At 38.9% G+C, this 12,804-nt stretch overlaps 2 protein-coding genes across 2 annotated transcripts in view; both read right to left on the bottom strand.

Annotated features, from left to right (window-relative positions):
• The window catches only part of LOC311036847 (CD209 antigen-like protein D), a 580,951-nt gene that overhangs the window by 547,963 nt on the left and 20,184 nt on the right, over window positions 1–12,804 (bottom strand). The window lies entirely within an intron of this gene.
• Window positions 386–9,258, bottom strand: LOC311036899 (uncharacterized protein; the record flags this gene model as incomplete). The annotated part of the gene is made up of 7 exons (XM_084045909.1): window positions 9,188–9,258; window positions 5,492–5,654; window positions 3,465–3,557; window positions 3,032–3,376; window positions 1,799–1,944; window positions 614–714; window positions 386–515 (listed from the first exon to the last, which is right to left on the bottom strand). The coding sequence occupies exons 2-7, from the start codon at window positions 5,652–5,654 to the stop codon at window positions 386–388; spliced, it is 978 nt and encodes a 325-aa protein (XP_083902035.1). The 5' UTR covers window positions 9,188–9,258.

Below are 12,804 nucleotides of genomic sequence, written 5' to 3'. Positions count from 1 at the left end.
GTTATATGCTATATTTACTACTTTTGCTGGGGACCCCCTGGACCCCCCCCCCCCCCCCCCCCCATGACCCCACTTTGAGAACCTCTGCTCTAGTATTTCCCTCTTCACCAAATCTCCTTGCTGTAAATAGCAGATCTACAAGCTTGTGTTGTGACGTGTTGTGAGCTTGTAGATCTGCTGTTTTCCACAAACGTTGAAGTTGTCAAATCTAAATGAATAACATGCTAAACCATCATAGTTGGTGGTTTGTATTAAAGTGGTTAATATGGATACAACAGTTTGTACTTCTGTGCAATAAAATGTTTGATTTTCTATCATTTTCACTATAATTACTACTGTAGCAGAACACTGAGCTGCAGGTTCATCAATGAAGTGAAAACAAACATCATTTCTCACAGATTGAGGGCGCTGTACCTGAACAGACCGTATTAACCCATGTTCCAGGGTCAGAGCGGTGACTGTAGAATGCACAGTTCCTGTCTTCATCGTTCCAAGGCCATCCACTGCTCCAGTACCTGCACAATAAACAACAATGTATGTTAACATCCACTCAGTCACTCACATACAGTGACTTTGATAGAATTACAATATAAAAACATGTAAAATGTCTCACTGTGTTGTCAGAGGAGTTCCATCCACCCAGGTCCATGTTCCTCCAGCCCGTTTCAGACCAATGTATGATACACCCCCAGGGTCCAATCCTCTGATGAATGCCTGATCATTTATACATGATTGAATCATCATTAATTTTATTCAATACATTCACATCTACACACACACACACACACACACACACACACACACACACACACACACACACACACACACACACACACACACACACACACACACACACACACACACACACACACACACACACACACACACACACACACACACACACACACACACACACAGTGCACACGTACGTACGTACGTACGTACGTACAGAGTGTGTGTGTGGGTGGGTCGCTCCCCTCTCTCTCTCTCTCTCTCTCTCTCTCTCTCTCTCTCTCTCTCTCTCTCTCTCTCTCTCTCTCTCTCTCTCTCTCTCTCTCTCTCTCTCTCTCTCTCTCTCTCTCTCTGTGTGTCTTACGGCCTCTCTCTCTCTCTCTCTCTCTGTGTGTCTTACGGCCTCTCTCTCTCTCTCTCTCTCTGTGTGTCTTACGGCCTCTCTCTCTCTCTCTCTCTCTCTCTCTCTCTCTCTCTCTCTCTGTGTCTCTCTCTCTCGCTCTCCGTCTTACGGTCTCTCTCTCTCTCTCACTCTCACTCTCTCTCTCTCTGTGTGTCTTACGGCCTCTCTCTCTCTCTCTCTCTCTCTCTCTCTCTCTCTCTCTCTGTGTCTCTCTCTCTCGCTCTCCGTCTTACGGTCTCTCTCTCTCTCTCACTCTCACTCTCTCTCTCTCTGTGTGTCTTACGGCCTCTCTCTCTCTCTCTCTCTCTCTGTGTCTCTCTCTCTCGCTCTCCGTCTTACGGTCTCTCTCTCTCTCTCACTCTCACTCTCTCTCTCTCTGTGTGTCTTACGGCCTCTCTCTCTCTCTCTCTCTCTCTGTGTCTCTCTCTCTCGCTCTCTGTCTTACGGTCTCTCTCTCTCTCTCTCTCTCACTCTCACTCTCTCTCTCTCTCTCTCTCTCTCTCTCTCTCTCTCTCTCTCTGTGTCTTATTCTCTCTCACTCTCTCACACACTCTCACACGCACGCACGCACGCACGCACGCACGCGCACGCACGCACGCACGCACGCACACACACACACACACACACACACACACACACACACACACACACACACACACTAACCTGTTCTTCTCCACTGTTAATGGACACCAGATCAGCTCCTTGACTCTGACAGTATTCTCTACTTTGCTGCCATGTTCCTACTACAGTAGAGCTGTAGTAATAACAGCTGCATCCAAACTTCTTCCATCCACTGGAACACGACTTCTCTAAAAACATCAAACAGGAGACTTACCAGTGTTGGACAGTAACAGAGTAAATGTACTTGTGTATTGTATTAAGCTACATATTCTGAGGATCTGTACTTAACTTGAATATTGGATTTTTTTGATACGTATTACTCTTACTTGAGTACATTTCCAAGACAAATATTTTACTTTTACTCAAGTTTAGGTTTTCTTCCCTAAAATGCAATTGGCCACACTTTTCACACTAGCCGTGTTTCTGGCTTCTGTTTACTTCTACTTTTACTTTTTTAAGTATTTTTTAAAACATTTACTTTTACTTTTACTTCTACTTTGAGTGTTTTTTAAAAATCATGTATTTTTGAATACTTAAGTATATTTTTACTCTTACTTGAGTAATATTTTGACTGAGCTACTTTTACTACTCTGTACCGGGGTTGAGTACTCCGTCCACCTGAGATTTACTGATGGATTTTCAATGTACTGATAATCAATTCTAACACATAGTTGTAATAATAATATTAGTCAGAGATGTAGTGGAGTGGAGGGTAAAACTATTCATTTATTAATGGTGTTTTCTACACCACACATTTACTCAAGTACAATTTTCTGGTGTATTTATTTTTTCATTATTATTTGACTCTTCTACTCCACTACATCTCAGAGGCAAATATTGTAGTTTTGTATTTTTTTGTCAATTATTTGAAAGCTTTAGTTTTTAGGCTCTACAAAATGTTTTGTGCAAGGGACCCCCCAGAAGATAAGATTTGTGTCAAGAATTATTTTTAACACTTTCAAGATTTTTCAAGAAAAGTAAAAAAAAAATTAGCAGAAATACAAGCTCACAGCGCAGCACAAAGTGACGCCCTGTGAGCTTGTACATCTGCTATTTTTTAGAACCACTGTTCTAAAACACTTTTCTGAATCCTAAGATTATTTTGTTATAATTAAGAGGTTTTTTTTTTTACATTATTGTTCTATGATAGTTGTCATACACCAGCAGTGATGAGTTTACTCAGATTTTCGACCTCTATACCCCCGATAATAACTAAAATATCAATAGTAATACACACTTTAATATTTATTCGAAAAGGGTAGTATCTTCTCTCACCTGTTGTCTGTCCCTTCAGCTGGTTCATCTCCTGCATCACGGTGTCATAGTTGGTCTTCAGCTGGTTCTTCTCAGTCTTCAGTTGGGCATTCTCCTGGGTCAGGGCGTCTTGGTTGGTCTTCAGCTGGTTCTTCTCAGTCTTCAGCTGGTTCATCTCAGTCTTCAGCTGGGCATTCTCCTGGGTCAGGGCGTCTTGGTTGGTCTTCAGCTGGTTCTTCTCAGTCTTCAGCTGGTTCTTCTCAGTTTTCAGCTGGGCATTCTCCTGGGTCAGGGCGTCGCAGTTGGTCTTCGGCGGGTTATTATCCAGGGTGAGGTTGGTGTCGGTCTTGGGTTCGGCTGAATGATCTGCAGACAGAGGACCAAAAGCTGAAGATAAACACAGTTGTTACTGTTATAAGAGCCTGAATTAGACCTTTGACCTCCTGATACTTACAGTCAATGGTCTTGTCTACGGTTCTCACTGCCGTTAGGAGAAACAGCAGCGTAAGGCACACCGCACACGCTCTGACGATGGCTCTCTGGATAACTGAAGGATATTAGTACAATACACTTTATAACTTTAATATGATCAGCTTCTATGTTTCATTTATATTAGTACAATACACTTTATATCTTTAATATGATCAGCTTCCATGTTTCATTTATATTAGTACAATACACTTTATAACTTTAATATGATCAGCTTCTATGTTTCATTTATATTAGTACAATACACTTTATAACTTTAATATGATCAGCTTCTATGTTTCATTTATATTAGTACAATACACTTTATAACTTTAATATGATCAGCTTCTATGTTTCATTTATATTAGTACAATACACTTTATAACTTTAATATGATCAGCTTCCATGTTTCATTTATATTAGTACAATACACTATATAACTTTAATATGATCAGCTTCCATGTTTCATTTCAAACAACACAGAGTGAACTAGAGAAAGTGCTCCGCCAGGTCAGGTAGGTTATTGTGGGCCAGCAATGTCCGAAATTCACCAATCAAGATGGAATACGAAAAGTCGGACAGATCCGTCGTGATCACATGACTATAGAGATAATGTGTATACATTTTTGTGTTGTTTGCACAAAATCTGTAGGAGTAATATCAACAAATTTGTTTAGAAAAAATTGGCCTCCTAGTGCCGCTCTAACCGGACAATGTGAAAAGGGTGGCATGTGTTCCTTAGCCTAGTGGGAATGTGCGTTCAAAGTTTCACGACAATCGGACACAATCCCCCTCCCTCCGGAAATCTCATTTGCTTTTGATTTCAGGAAGGAGTCTGGGATTGCTCAGGGAGTAAAGCTGCTCAGTCGGCTGCGTGTTAGAACCAATCGGCGGCTGCTAGGGGCAGGATCATCCAATCACCTGCCAAGTAGCTTGAAAAAAACAAAACGCCGTCTGTCATCGATTCTGCTACCGAAGTCTCATATGGAAGTGGCTGTGAAACAAAATGTGTGGCGCAAGCTTCTTCCATTTTGACAGGTTTTGACAGAGTCAGGTTAGTTGATCACATGACTATAGAGACAAAGTATACCGATATGAGTGATGTTTGGAAAAACATCTGGAGGAGTAATAATATACATAAATGTGTTTAGCAAAAATCGGCCTCCTGGTGTCGCTATAACAGGCCGATCTGAAAAATGTAGGGCAGAGGTTCTGCTTTGGCATCCAGGGAGTGTGTGTGCACAGTGTCGCTGCGATCGGGCCAATGGTGCCGGAAATGAGCTGTTCACGAACGGACGAACGGGTTGCAAAACGTAGTCTCAGCCATACCTTCGGCCTGGCGGAGCCAATAATATTATAGTACATTTCTGCAGAAAGTTTTATAAGTCTGATGTACAATAAAAAAAAATAGTTGAATGAACATGTCGTCAATTTACAACATGCAATTGTGGCTTTCTCAAAAATGTCACATCATGTAATCCAGTGATTCTCAAAGTGGGGTCCGGGGACCACCAGGAGGTCCCTGATGGGGTTCCAGGGGGGCCCAGCAAATTAAGTGAATATAGCATCAAAATAGGTTTAACCACTTTAACCTTATATACATTGGCTATTTTCAAAAAATCTTGAAAACATTGGAACATTTTGGAATACTTTTTAAAAGCATTTTAACAACATAAATCTTGTATAGGCAGGCAGGCAAAATACTTTCAGATGGGGATCCACAGCCAAATGCATATTCATTTAAGGGGGTGCATTTCGCCTTTCCGACATGTCGCCTTTCCGACGTTAACGAACCTTATACCTAACCCAAACCCTAACCCTAACCGCACGCGGAAGCCACTAGTCGGAGTGGCGAGATGTCGGAATGGAAGGAGCACCCCCATTTAAGGGTCTTTGACATGAAAAGCTTTGAGAACCACTGATGTAATCAGTACACACCTCCCTGTACATTGATGAAGGTATCATGTAATCAGTAATGTAGTGAGTAGAGAGAGTAAGTATTTTACTGTGTACCTAGATCTTGTTGAGTCTCCTGTGAGCTGGAGCGTCTGCGACGGCGTGGTCTTTCATTAACGTAGTCATGACCCTCATCCTCCACTTCATTCACCTCCGTGACCCGTTCATCGTCCCTCACTCTCTTCTTTCTGGCTGGCTTGCCAGAAATGTCCGTAGACATCTTAAGGAACGACACAGAAAAAAAGTAACTTAAGTTGATTAGTTCAAGTTTATGTTAATAATTGTATTATCTAAAAACACTACTAAGTACTCGACCCCAGTACTTGAGTAAGAGTAGAGATAACCCCGGTCAAATTTACTACATGTAAAAGTAGCTCAGTCAAAATGTTACTCAAGTAAGAGTAAAATTGTAATTGCTTTTAAATATACTCAAGTATTCAAAGGTACATGGGGACTTTATAGGACCTTGTAACTCTTGTTTCAGAGAAGTAACTGCAAAGTATACGTCCAGCTTAACCACCCCAGAGCTGCCTTCCCCTTGGATCTGGTCCTGTTTTAACATCATTTCTCAGTATGGCAATGGATTAACTAAGAACCTGTGTCAGTGTCCTAACAATGGATTAACTAAGGACCTGTGTCAGTGTTCTAACAATGGATTAACTAAGGACCTGTGTCAGTGTCCTAACTAAGGACCTGTGTCAGTGTCCTAACAATGGCTTAACTAAGGACCTGTGTCAGTGTCCTAACAAAGCAAGGGGGTCGACTGGAGAAGTGGTCACGTTGACACATCACTCCAATGAACAGACCAGGGGTCATCACCATGCCAGCTTGTGACGGACATTTTGATCAATATAAAATTTTTGTCACGTACATACAAAATAACTGGTCAATTTTTTTTACCAGAAACCCAAATGACTGGCGCTAAATGTAAACTAATGGACTCGTAATGTGCCAAAGAGTCTATGCCAGTGTGCTAAACATTTTAAAACTATTAGACTAGTACATCTGCATAAACACTAGTGCCACAAATACTGAGCCACTATATACAATATATACACATCTTATTATAGACCCCTATTTCAAATAATGCAAAGAGAATAAGTCAATAGTTTATATATAAAATTATGAAAAAAAGTGTTGGGTGTATGTTCCTGTGTAAAATCCCCAAAGTGCAGCTGGAGCTGTGTTGCCAGAATTTACAACTAGGTCTATGAAAACCCTAACCCTAACCTAACCCAAAAGCGATTATAATAGGCCACATGAGCACTTCAAACCTATATATGTCGGCCATTAAACAATGTGCATATTTAGAATAGCCAATCTACAAGCTCACAACCATTTTACCATTATTTACAAGCAACTTTACAGAAAAACAAGCCCAATGTGGCTTATAATAAGCAGACCTGGCAACACTGCAGACAGGGAGAAATGAGTGCGTAAGATTGCATTGGGGATAATGGCTAGCGCAGCCTTCTCTTAAAGGCAATGGCATCTGGCACAGTGATTGGTTGTATTATAGAGGATATGCGTGTGACATCATCATCAAACCCGGAAGTTATGCAGGAATGCCTACTGAGTTTCAAAAAAATACTTTCTGGGCTTGACAGCCCATGCACCAAACAGAAAAGTCATATCTGATTGCATTAAACAACATTAAACAATGTTAAACTCATTTTGCATGTTTCTTTGCCACTCGATGTGCCATTCACTTTAAGCATGCGCATATCCTCTATTGTAACGCCCAAACCACACCTATGCATAATGTAACGGGTAGTGCAGGTGATTTGCGGGTAAGGCAGGTGTCCCAAAATAGCAACTTTTGCAGGGGAACGCCCCTTCCGCAGTCCTAATTCCCAAAATAGTGGATTTAGCCTGTTCAGCCATATGCAGTGGTGGAAATAATACTCAAATTCTTTACTTAAGTGAAAGTACCAATACTGCAATATAAAAATACTCTGTTACAAGTAAAAGTCCAAAATTAAAAATGTACTTGAGTAAAAGTACAAAAGTATTGGCATCAAAATGTACTTAAAGTACCAAAAGTAAAAGTACTAAATATTTGAAAATAGCCGATCTACAAGCTCACAACGCGTCGCAATGCGACGCGTTGTGAGCTTGTAGATCTGCTATTTTCAAATGGCCTGGGTATAAAATAGGTACTGTATGTATAATAGATTAATGTATGTTTCATTATATCATAGTTTATATCTGAAAAGTAACTAGTAACTCTAGTTTTCAAATAATTGTAGTGGAGTAAAAGTACAATATTTGCCTCTGAGATGTAGTGGAGTAGAAGTAAAAGTATTGGAAATTGGAAATACTCAAGTAAAGTACAAATACCTCAAAATGTTACTTAAGTACAGTACTTAAGTAAATGTACTTAGTTACTTTCCACCACTGGCCCTATGTCTTTTGTCTCATAAGGCCTGTTCCCAAATCATTCAACTGATGTCTTGTCTTGTCTAATGTGGTTTAATGTTAATGAGAAAGTCTCAGACAATGTGTAAGTGGTATGATGGAAGGTATGCCAGTGGAACATTGAAAGAATTAAGGCAGCTATTAGCAAACATTACTTCTAGCATGTCTGTCTTGTCTGGCATCCTCACCTGATGCAATCATGTACGTACGGGTACCAACACAACAAATCTCCTGCAACATGTTAATGAGCAAGTCTTCCCGACACTTTACGAGTCACCAACATCATTCACCCAAATGATTTAAGAAACATATTGTGAATATTAAGAATAGAGTATGTACACATTATAACCAAAACACAAAATGTGCCTTGAGTAAAAGTGTAATATTTGTCCTGGAAATATGCTACGTAAGAGTAAGAGTGTATCAAACAAATCTCATACTCAAGTAAAGTACAGATCGTCAGAATCTTTACTTAAGTACATTACATTACATTACATTACAGTCATTTAGCAGACGCTTTTATCCAAAGTGACTTACAATAAGTGCAATCAACAAAGGTAGGGAACGAAAACTACTAATCACCAAAGGTTATACGTGCATTTTCTGCAAAAACAAGCAACCAAGAGTATACCTAGCGCTAAGGTACAGATGTACCACTTCAAAACTTCACACGTTACTGTTCTTTCCCTGAAAATGCCCTGAAATGCATTTTTTTCCTCCCTGTTCTGCCCTTAAAAATGCACTGTTTTGCCCCTGAAAAGAAGTTGTCACTACACACCCCCGTTTTTCCCTTCAACAGACATCCATATATATACATGAGAACAAAAGAATGTGTGTTGAAGAAGGTGTCAGACTCATTATGAGGCGAAAGGTGATTTGAAGAGGTCCTTGACCAGTTGCTCAAATTAATTAGCATCATAAAAGCAGTGATCATCAAAATAATTCAGCATTTTAAATGCCCTTCTTTGTCCCTCTTATTGCCCTGGGAATCCCCTGAAAATGTACTGTCTTGCCGATGGCAGGACATTTGAAGTTTTGAAATGGCACATCTGTAAAAGTGCAATATATCAGCTACCTATTCCCTTAAACAGATGAGACGAAATAGCTAAATCAAATGAGCAGGAGCTAAAACAAATACTTGTATTGACTAAACAAGGTCCAATAAACAATACAACAATAAAACAAGCATTCGTACAACTAGTTAACAACAAGTAGGCCAGGCAAAGAGGAAGGGTAGTGTTTCCTGAAGTACAGTACTCAAGTACATTTACTCAGTTACAGTCCACCACTGTTTAATAATATTTTTCTAAATAATAATAAAATGATGTTACTCACCTTTGTCCAATATCTGTGTCAAACCACACTGGTGTTCTCTGAGCTGCTGTCTGGTCTAGTCTGTAGTTTTGGCCACATTTATACTGTAGACGTGCGTACATGCATATTCATGATGACGTACAAAACATACGCACTGTAAATAGGCTCTTTACCGTCAGAATGGAGGAAGTGACAAACTTCTCAAGAAGTGCCATGCCTTTGCAATTTGAAATTTGCATGACTTTGTAGATTTTGATTATTATTACAAAACGTACATTAACCGCTTCAGCCCTATATACATTTCGGCCATTTGAAAATAGCAGATCTACATGCTCACAATGTGTCGCGATGCGACACATTGTGAGCTTGTAGATCTGCTATTTTCAAAAGATTTGTATACATTTTATACATTTGAAAGTTTGTGAAATGGGACATTCTGCATAATGAGTACTTTCTACTTTGGTACTTTAAGTACATTTTGATACCGATACCACTTCAGCCCTATTTAATAGTGCAACTATTTATATCTACAGGCTCACAAGCTTGTGAGCTGGTAGATCTGCTATTTTCACTATTTCATAAACGTTTTTTAAATGTTTGGAATTTCTTTTCAGATTTGTTTGAACATTTCAGAAATTACTTTGGAGAAAAAGTAGATTATTTTCTGAAGAAATGTGACTTTTTGAATGATTGAAAATCTTTTGAATTATTGTTTTTAAAACATCGTAGGAAACCTAACCCATACAAATGGTTGTGTGACCCAAAAATGGGTCCCGACCCATTGTTTGGGAAACACTAATAGCAGCAGACATGTATTGTGTGTATTATAAACCATACAGTATTGCACAGCCTTATACAAATATCTCATATTTTAATACTACTCACTTTTAGGGGTTTTTCACTCTGTGGGAGGAAACGAAACAGCTGACAAATATATAAAAAAGAGAGAAGTATGACTAAAATGCAGAAACGGTCAGTTTGAATATCAACTTCCTCTTTGTTGTTCAGTAGATCATATCTATCTCACACTATACGTAAAAAGGTGCTAAATAGCACTAAAAATGGTTCTGTGGATGGTAACGGTCGCTACAACAACCTAGTCCAACACTTTTTTTTCAAGAGATAACCAGTGGTGGAAAAAGTACTCAAATGTTTTACTTACGTAAAAGTATCAATACTGCAATATAGAAGTACTCTGTTACAAGTAAAAGTCAGGAATTAAAAATCTACTTGATTTAAAAGTACAAAAGTATTAGTATCAAAATTGACTTAAAGTACAAAAAGTTAAAGTACTAAAATGTTTGAAAATAGCAGATCTACAAGCTCACAACGCGTCGCATCACAAAGCGTTGTGAGCTTGTAGATCGGCTATTTTCAAATAGCCTAGGTATACAATAGGGCTAAAGTGGTTAAAGTATGTTTCATATCATAATTTATATCTGAAAAGTAACTAATAACTAAAGTTTTCAAATAGTTGTAGTGGAGTAAAAGTACAATATTTGCCTCTGAGATGTAGTGGAGTAGAAGTAAAAGTATTGGAAATTGGAAATACTCAAGTAAAGTACAAATACCTAACACATGTACTTAAGTACAGTACTTAAGTAAATGTACTTAGTTACTTTCCACCACTGGAGATAACCCCGGTCAAATTTACTACAAGTAAAAGTAGCTCAGTCAAAATGTTACTCAATTAAGAGTAAGTAATTGCTTTTAAATATACTCAAGTATTCAAAGGAACATGCTTTTAAAAATACTTAAAGTACCATTAAAATTAGGTGTACATTTCTTAATTTTGATATCGATGAATTCCTGTAATGTTTTCACAATGAATTTATAGGACCTTGTAACTCTTGTGTCAGAGAAGTAACTGCAAAGTTTACTGTACGTCCATCTTAACCACCCCAGAGCTGCCTTCCCCTTGGATCGGGTCCTGTTTTAACATCATTTCTCAGTAATATGGCAATGGATTAACTAAGAACCTGTGTCAGTGTCCTAACAAAGGATTAACTAAGAACCTGTGTCAGTGTCCTAACAAAGGATTAACTAAGAACCTGTGTCAGTGTCCTAACAATGGATTAACTAAGAACCTGTGTCAGTGTCCTAACAATGGATTAACTAAGAACCTGTGTCAGTGTCCTAACAATGGATTAACTAAGAACCTGTGTCAGTGTCCTAACAATGGATTAACTAAGAACCTGTGTCAGTGTCCTAACAATGGATTAACTAAGAACCTGTGTCAGTGTCCTAACAATGGATTAACTAAGAACCTGTGTCAGTGTCCTAACAAAGGATTAACTAAGAACCTGTGTCAGTGTCCTAACAAAGGATTAACTAAGAACCTGTGTCAGTGTCCTAACAATGGATTAACTAAGAACCTGTGTCAGTGTCCTAACAATGGATTAACTAAGAACCTGTGTCAGTGTCCTAACAATGGATTAACTAAGAACCTGTGTCAGTGTCCTAACAATGGATTAACTAAGAACCTGTGTCAGTGTCCTAACAATGGATTAACTAGTCTGTAGTTTTGGCCACAGTTATACTGTAGACGTGCGTACATGCATATTCATGACGTACAAAACATATGCACTGCAAGGCTCTTTACCGTCAGAATGGAGGAAGTGACAAACTTCTCAAGAAGTGCCATGCTTTTGGTCGCTGACCTCATGCAATTTGCATGACTTTGTGGTTTTTGATTATTATTACCAAACATACATTAACCACTTCAGCCCTATATACATTTCGGCCATTTGTGAGGAAAAACATCACATGGATGCAACTGGGACGTATCATCAGTGTTGTAGCCTGGGGTCATAGGGTGTTTCGGGTCTCGCAACATACACCCTCACCCAGGTGACCCAGCCAGGGTTGATCAAGCCCCGACTTACGTCCCAGTAGCTACCGATCTACAAGCTCACAATGTGTCGCGATGCGACACATTGTGAGCTTGTACATCTGCTATTTTCTAAAGATTTGTTTACATTTTATACATTTGAAAGTTTGTGAAATGGGACATTCTGCAAAATGAGTACTTTCTACTTTGGTACTTTAAGTACATTTTGATACCGATACCACTTCAGCCCTATTTAATAGTGCAACTATCTATATCTACAGGCTCAAAAGCTTGTGAGCTGGTAGATCTGCTATTTTCACTATTTCGTAAACGTTTTTTAAATGTTTGGAATTTATTTTCAGATTTGTTTGAACATTTCAGAAATTACTTTTGAAAAAAGTATTAGATTTTGTTCTGAAGAAATGTGACTTTTTCAATTATTGTTTTTAAAACATTGTAGGAAACCTAACCCATACAAATGGTTGCATGACCCAAAAATGGGTCCTGACCCATTGTTTGGGAATCACTAATAGCACCAGACATGTATTGTGTGTTCTATAAACCATACTGTATTGCACAGCCTTATAACAATATCTCATATTTTAATACTACTCACTTTTAGGGGTTTTTCACTCTGTGGGAGGAAACAAAACAGATGACAAACAGATAAAAAAGAGAGAAGTATGACTAAGATGGAGAAACGGTCAGTTTGAATATCAACCTCTTTGTTGTTTGTTGTTCAGTAGATCATATCTCACACTATAAATAAAAAGGTGCTAAATAGCACTAAAAATGGTTCTGGATGGTG

This window comes from Gymnoscopelus microlampas (assembly GCF_963454915.1).
Source record: "Gymnoscopelus microlampas genome assembly, chromosome: 20".
NCBI classification, from domain to species: domain Eukaryota; kingdom Metazoa; phylum Chordata; class Actinopteri; order Myctophiformes; family Myctophidae; genus Gymnoscopelus; species Gymnoscopelus microlampas.
This window is presented reverse-complemented; position numbering and strand designations above follow the sequence as displayed.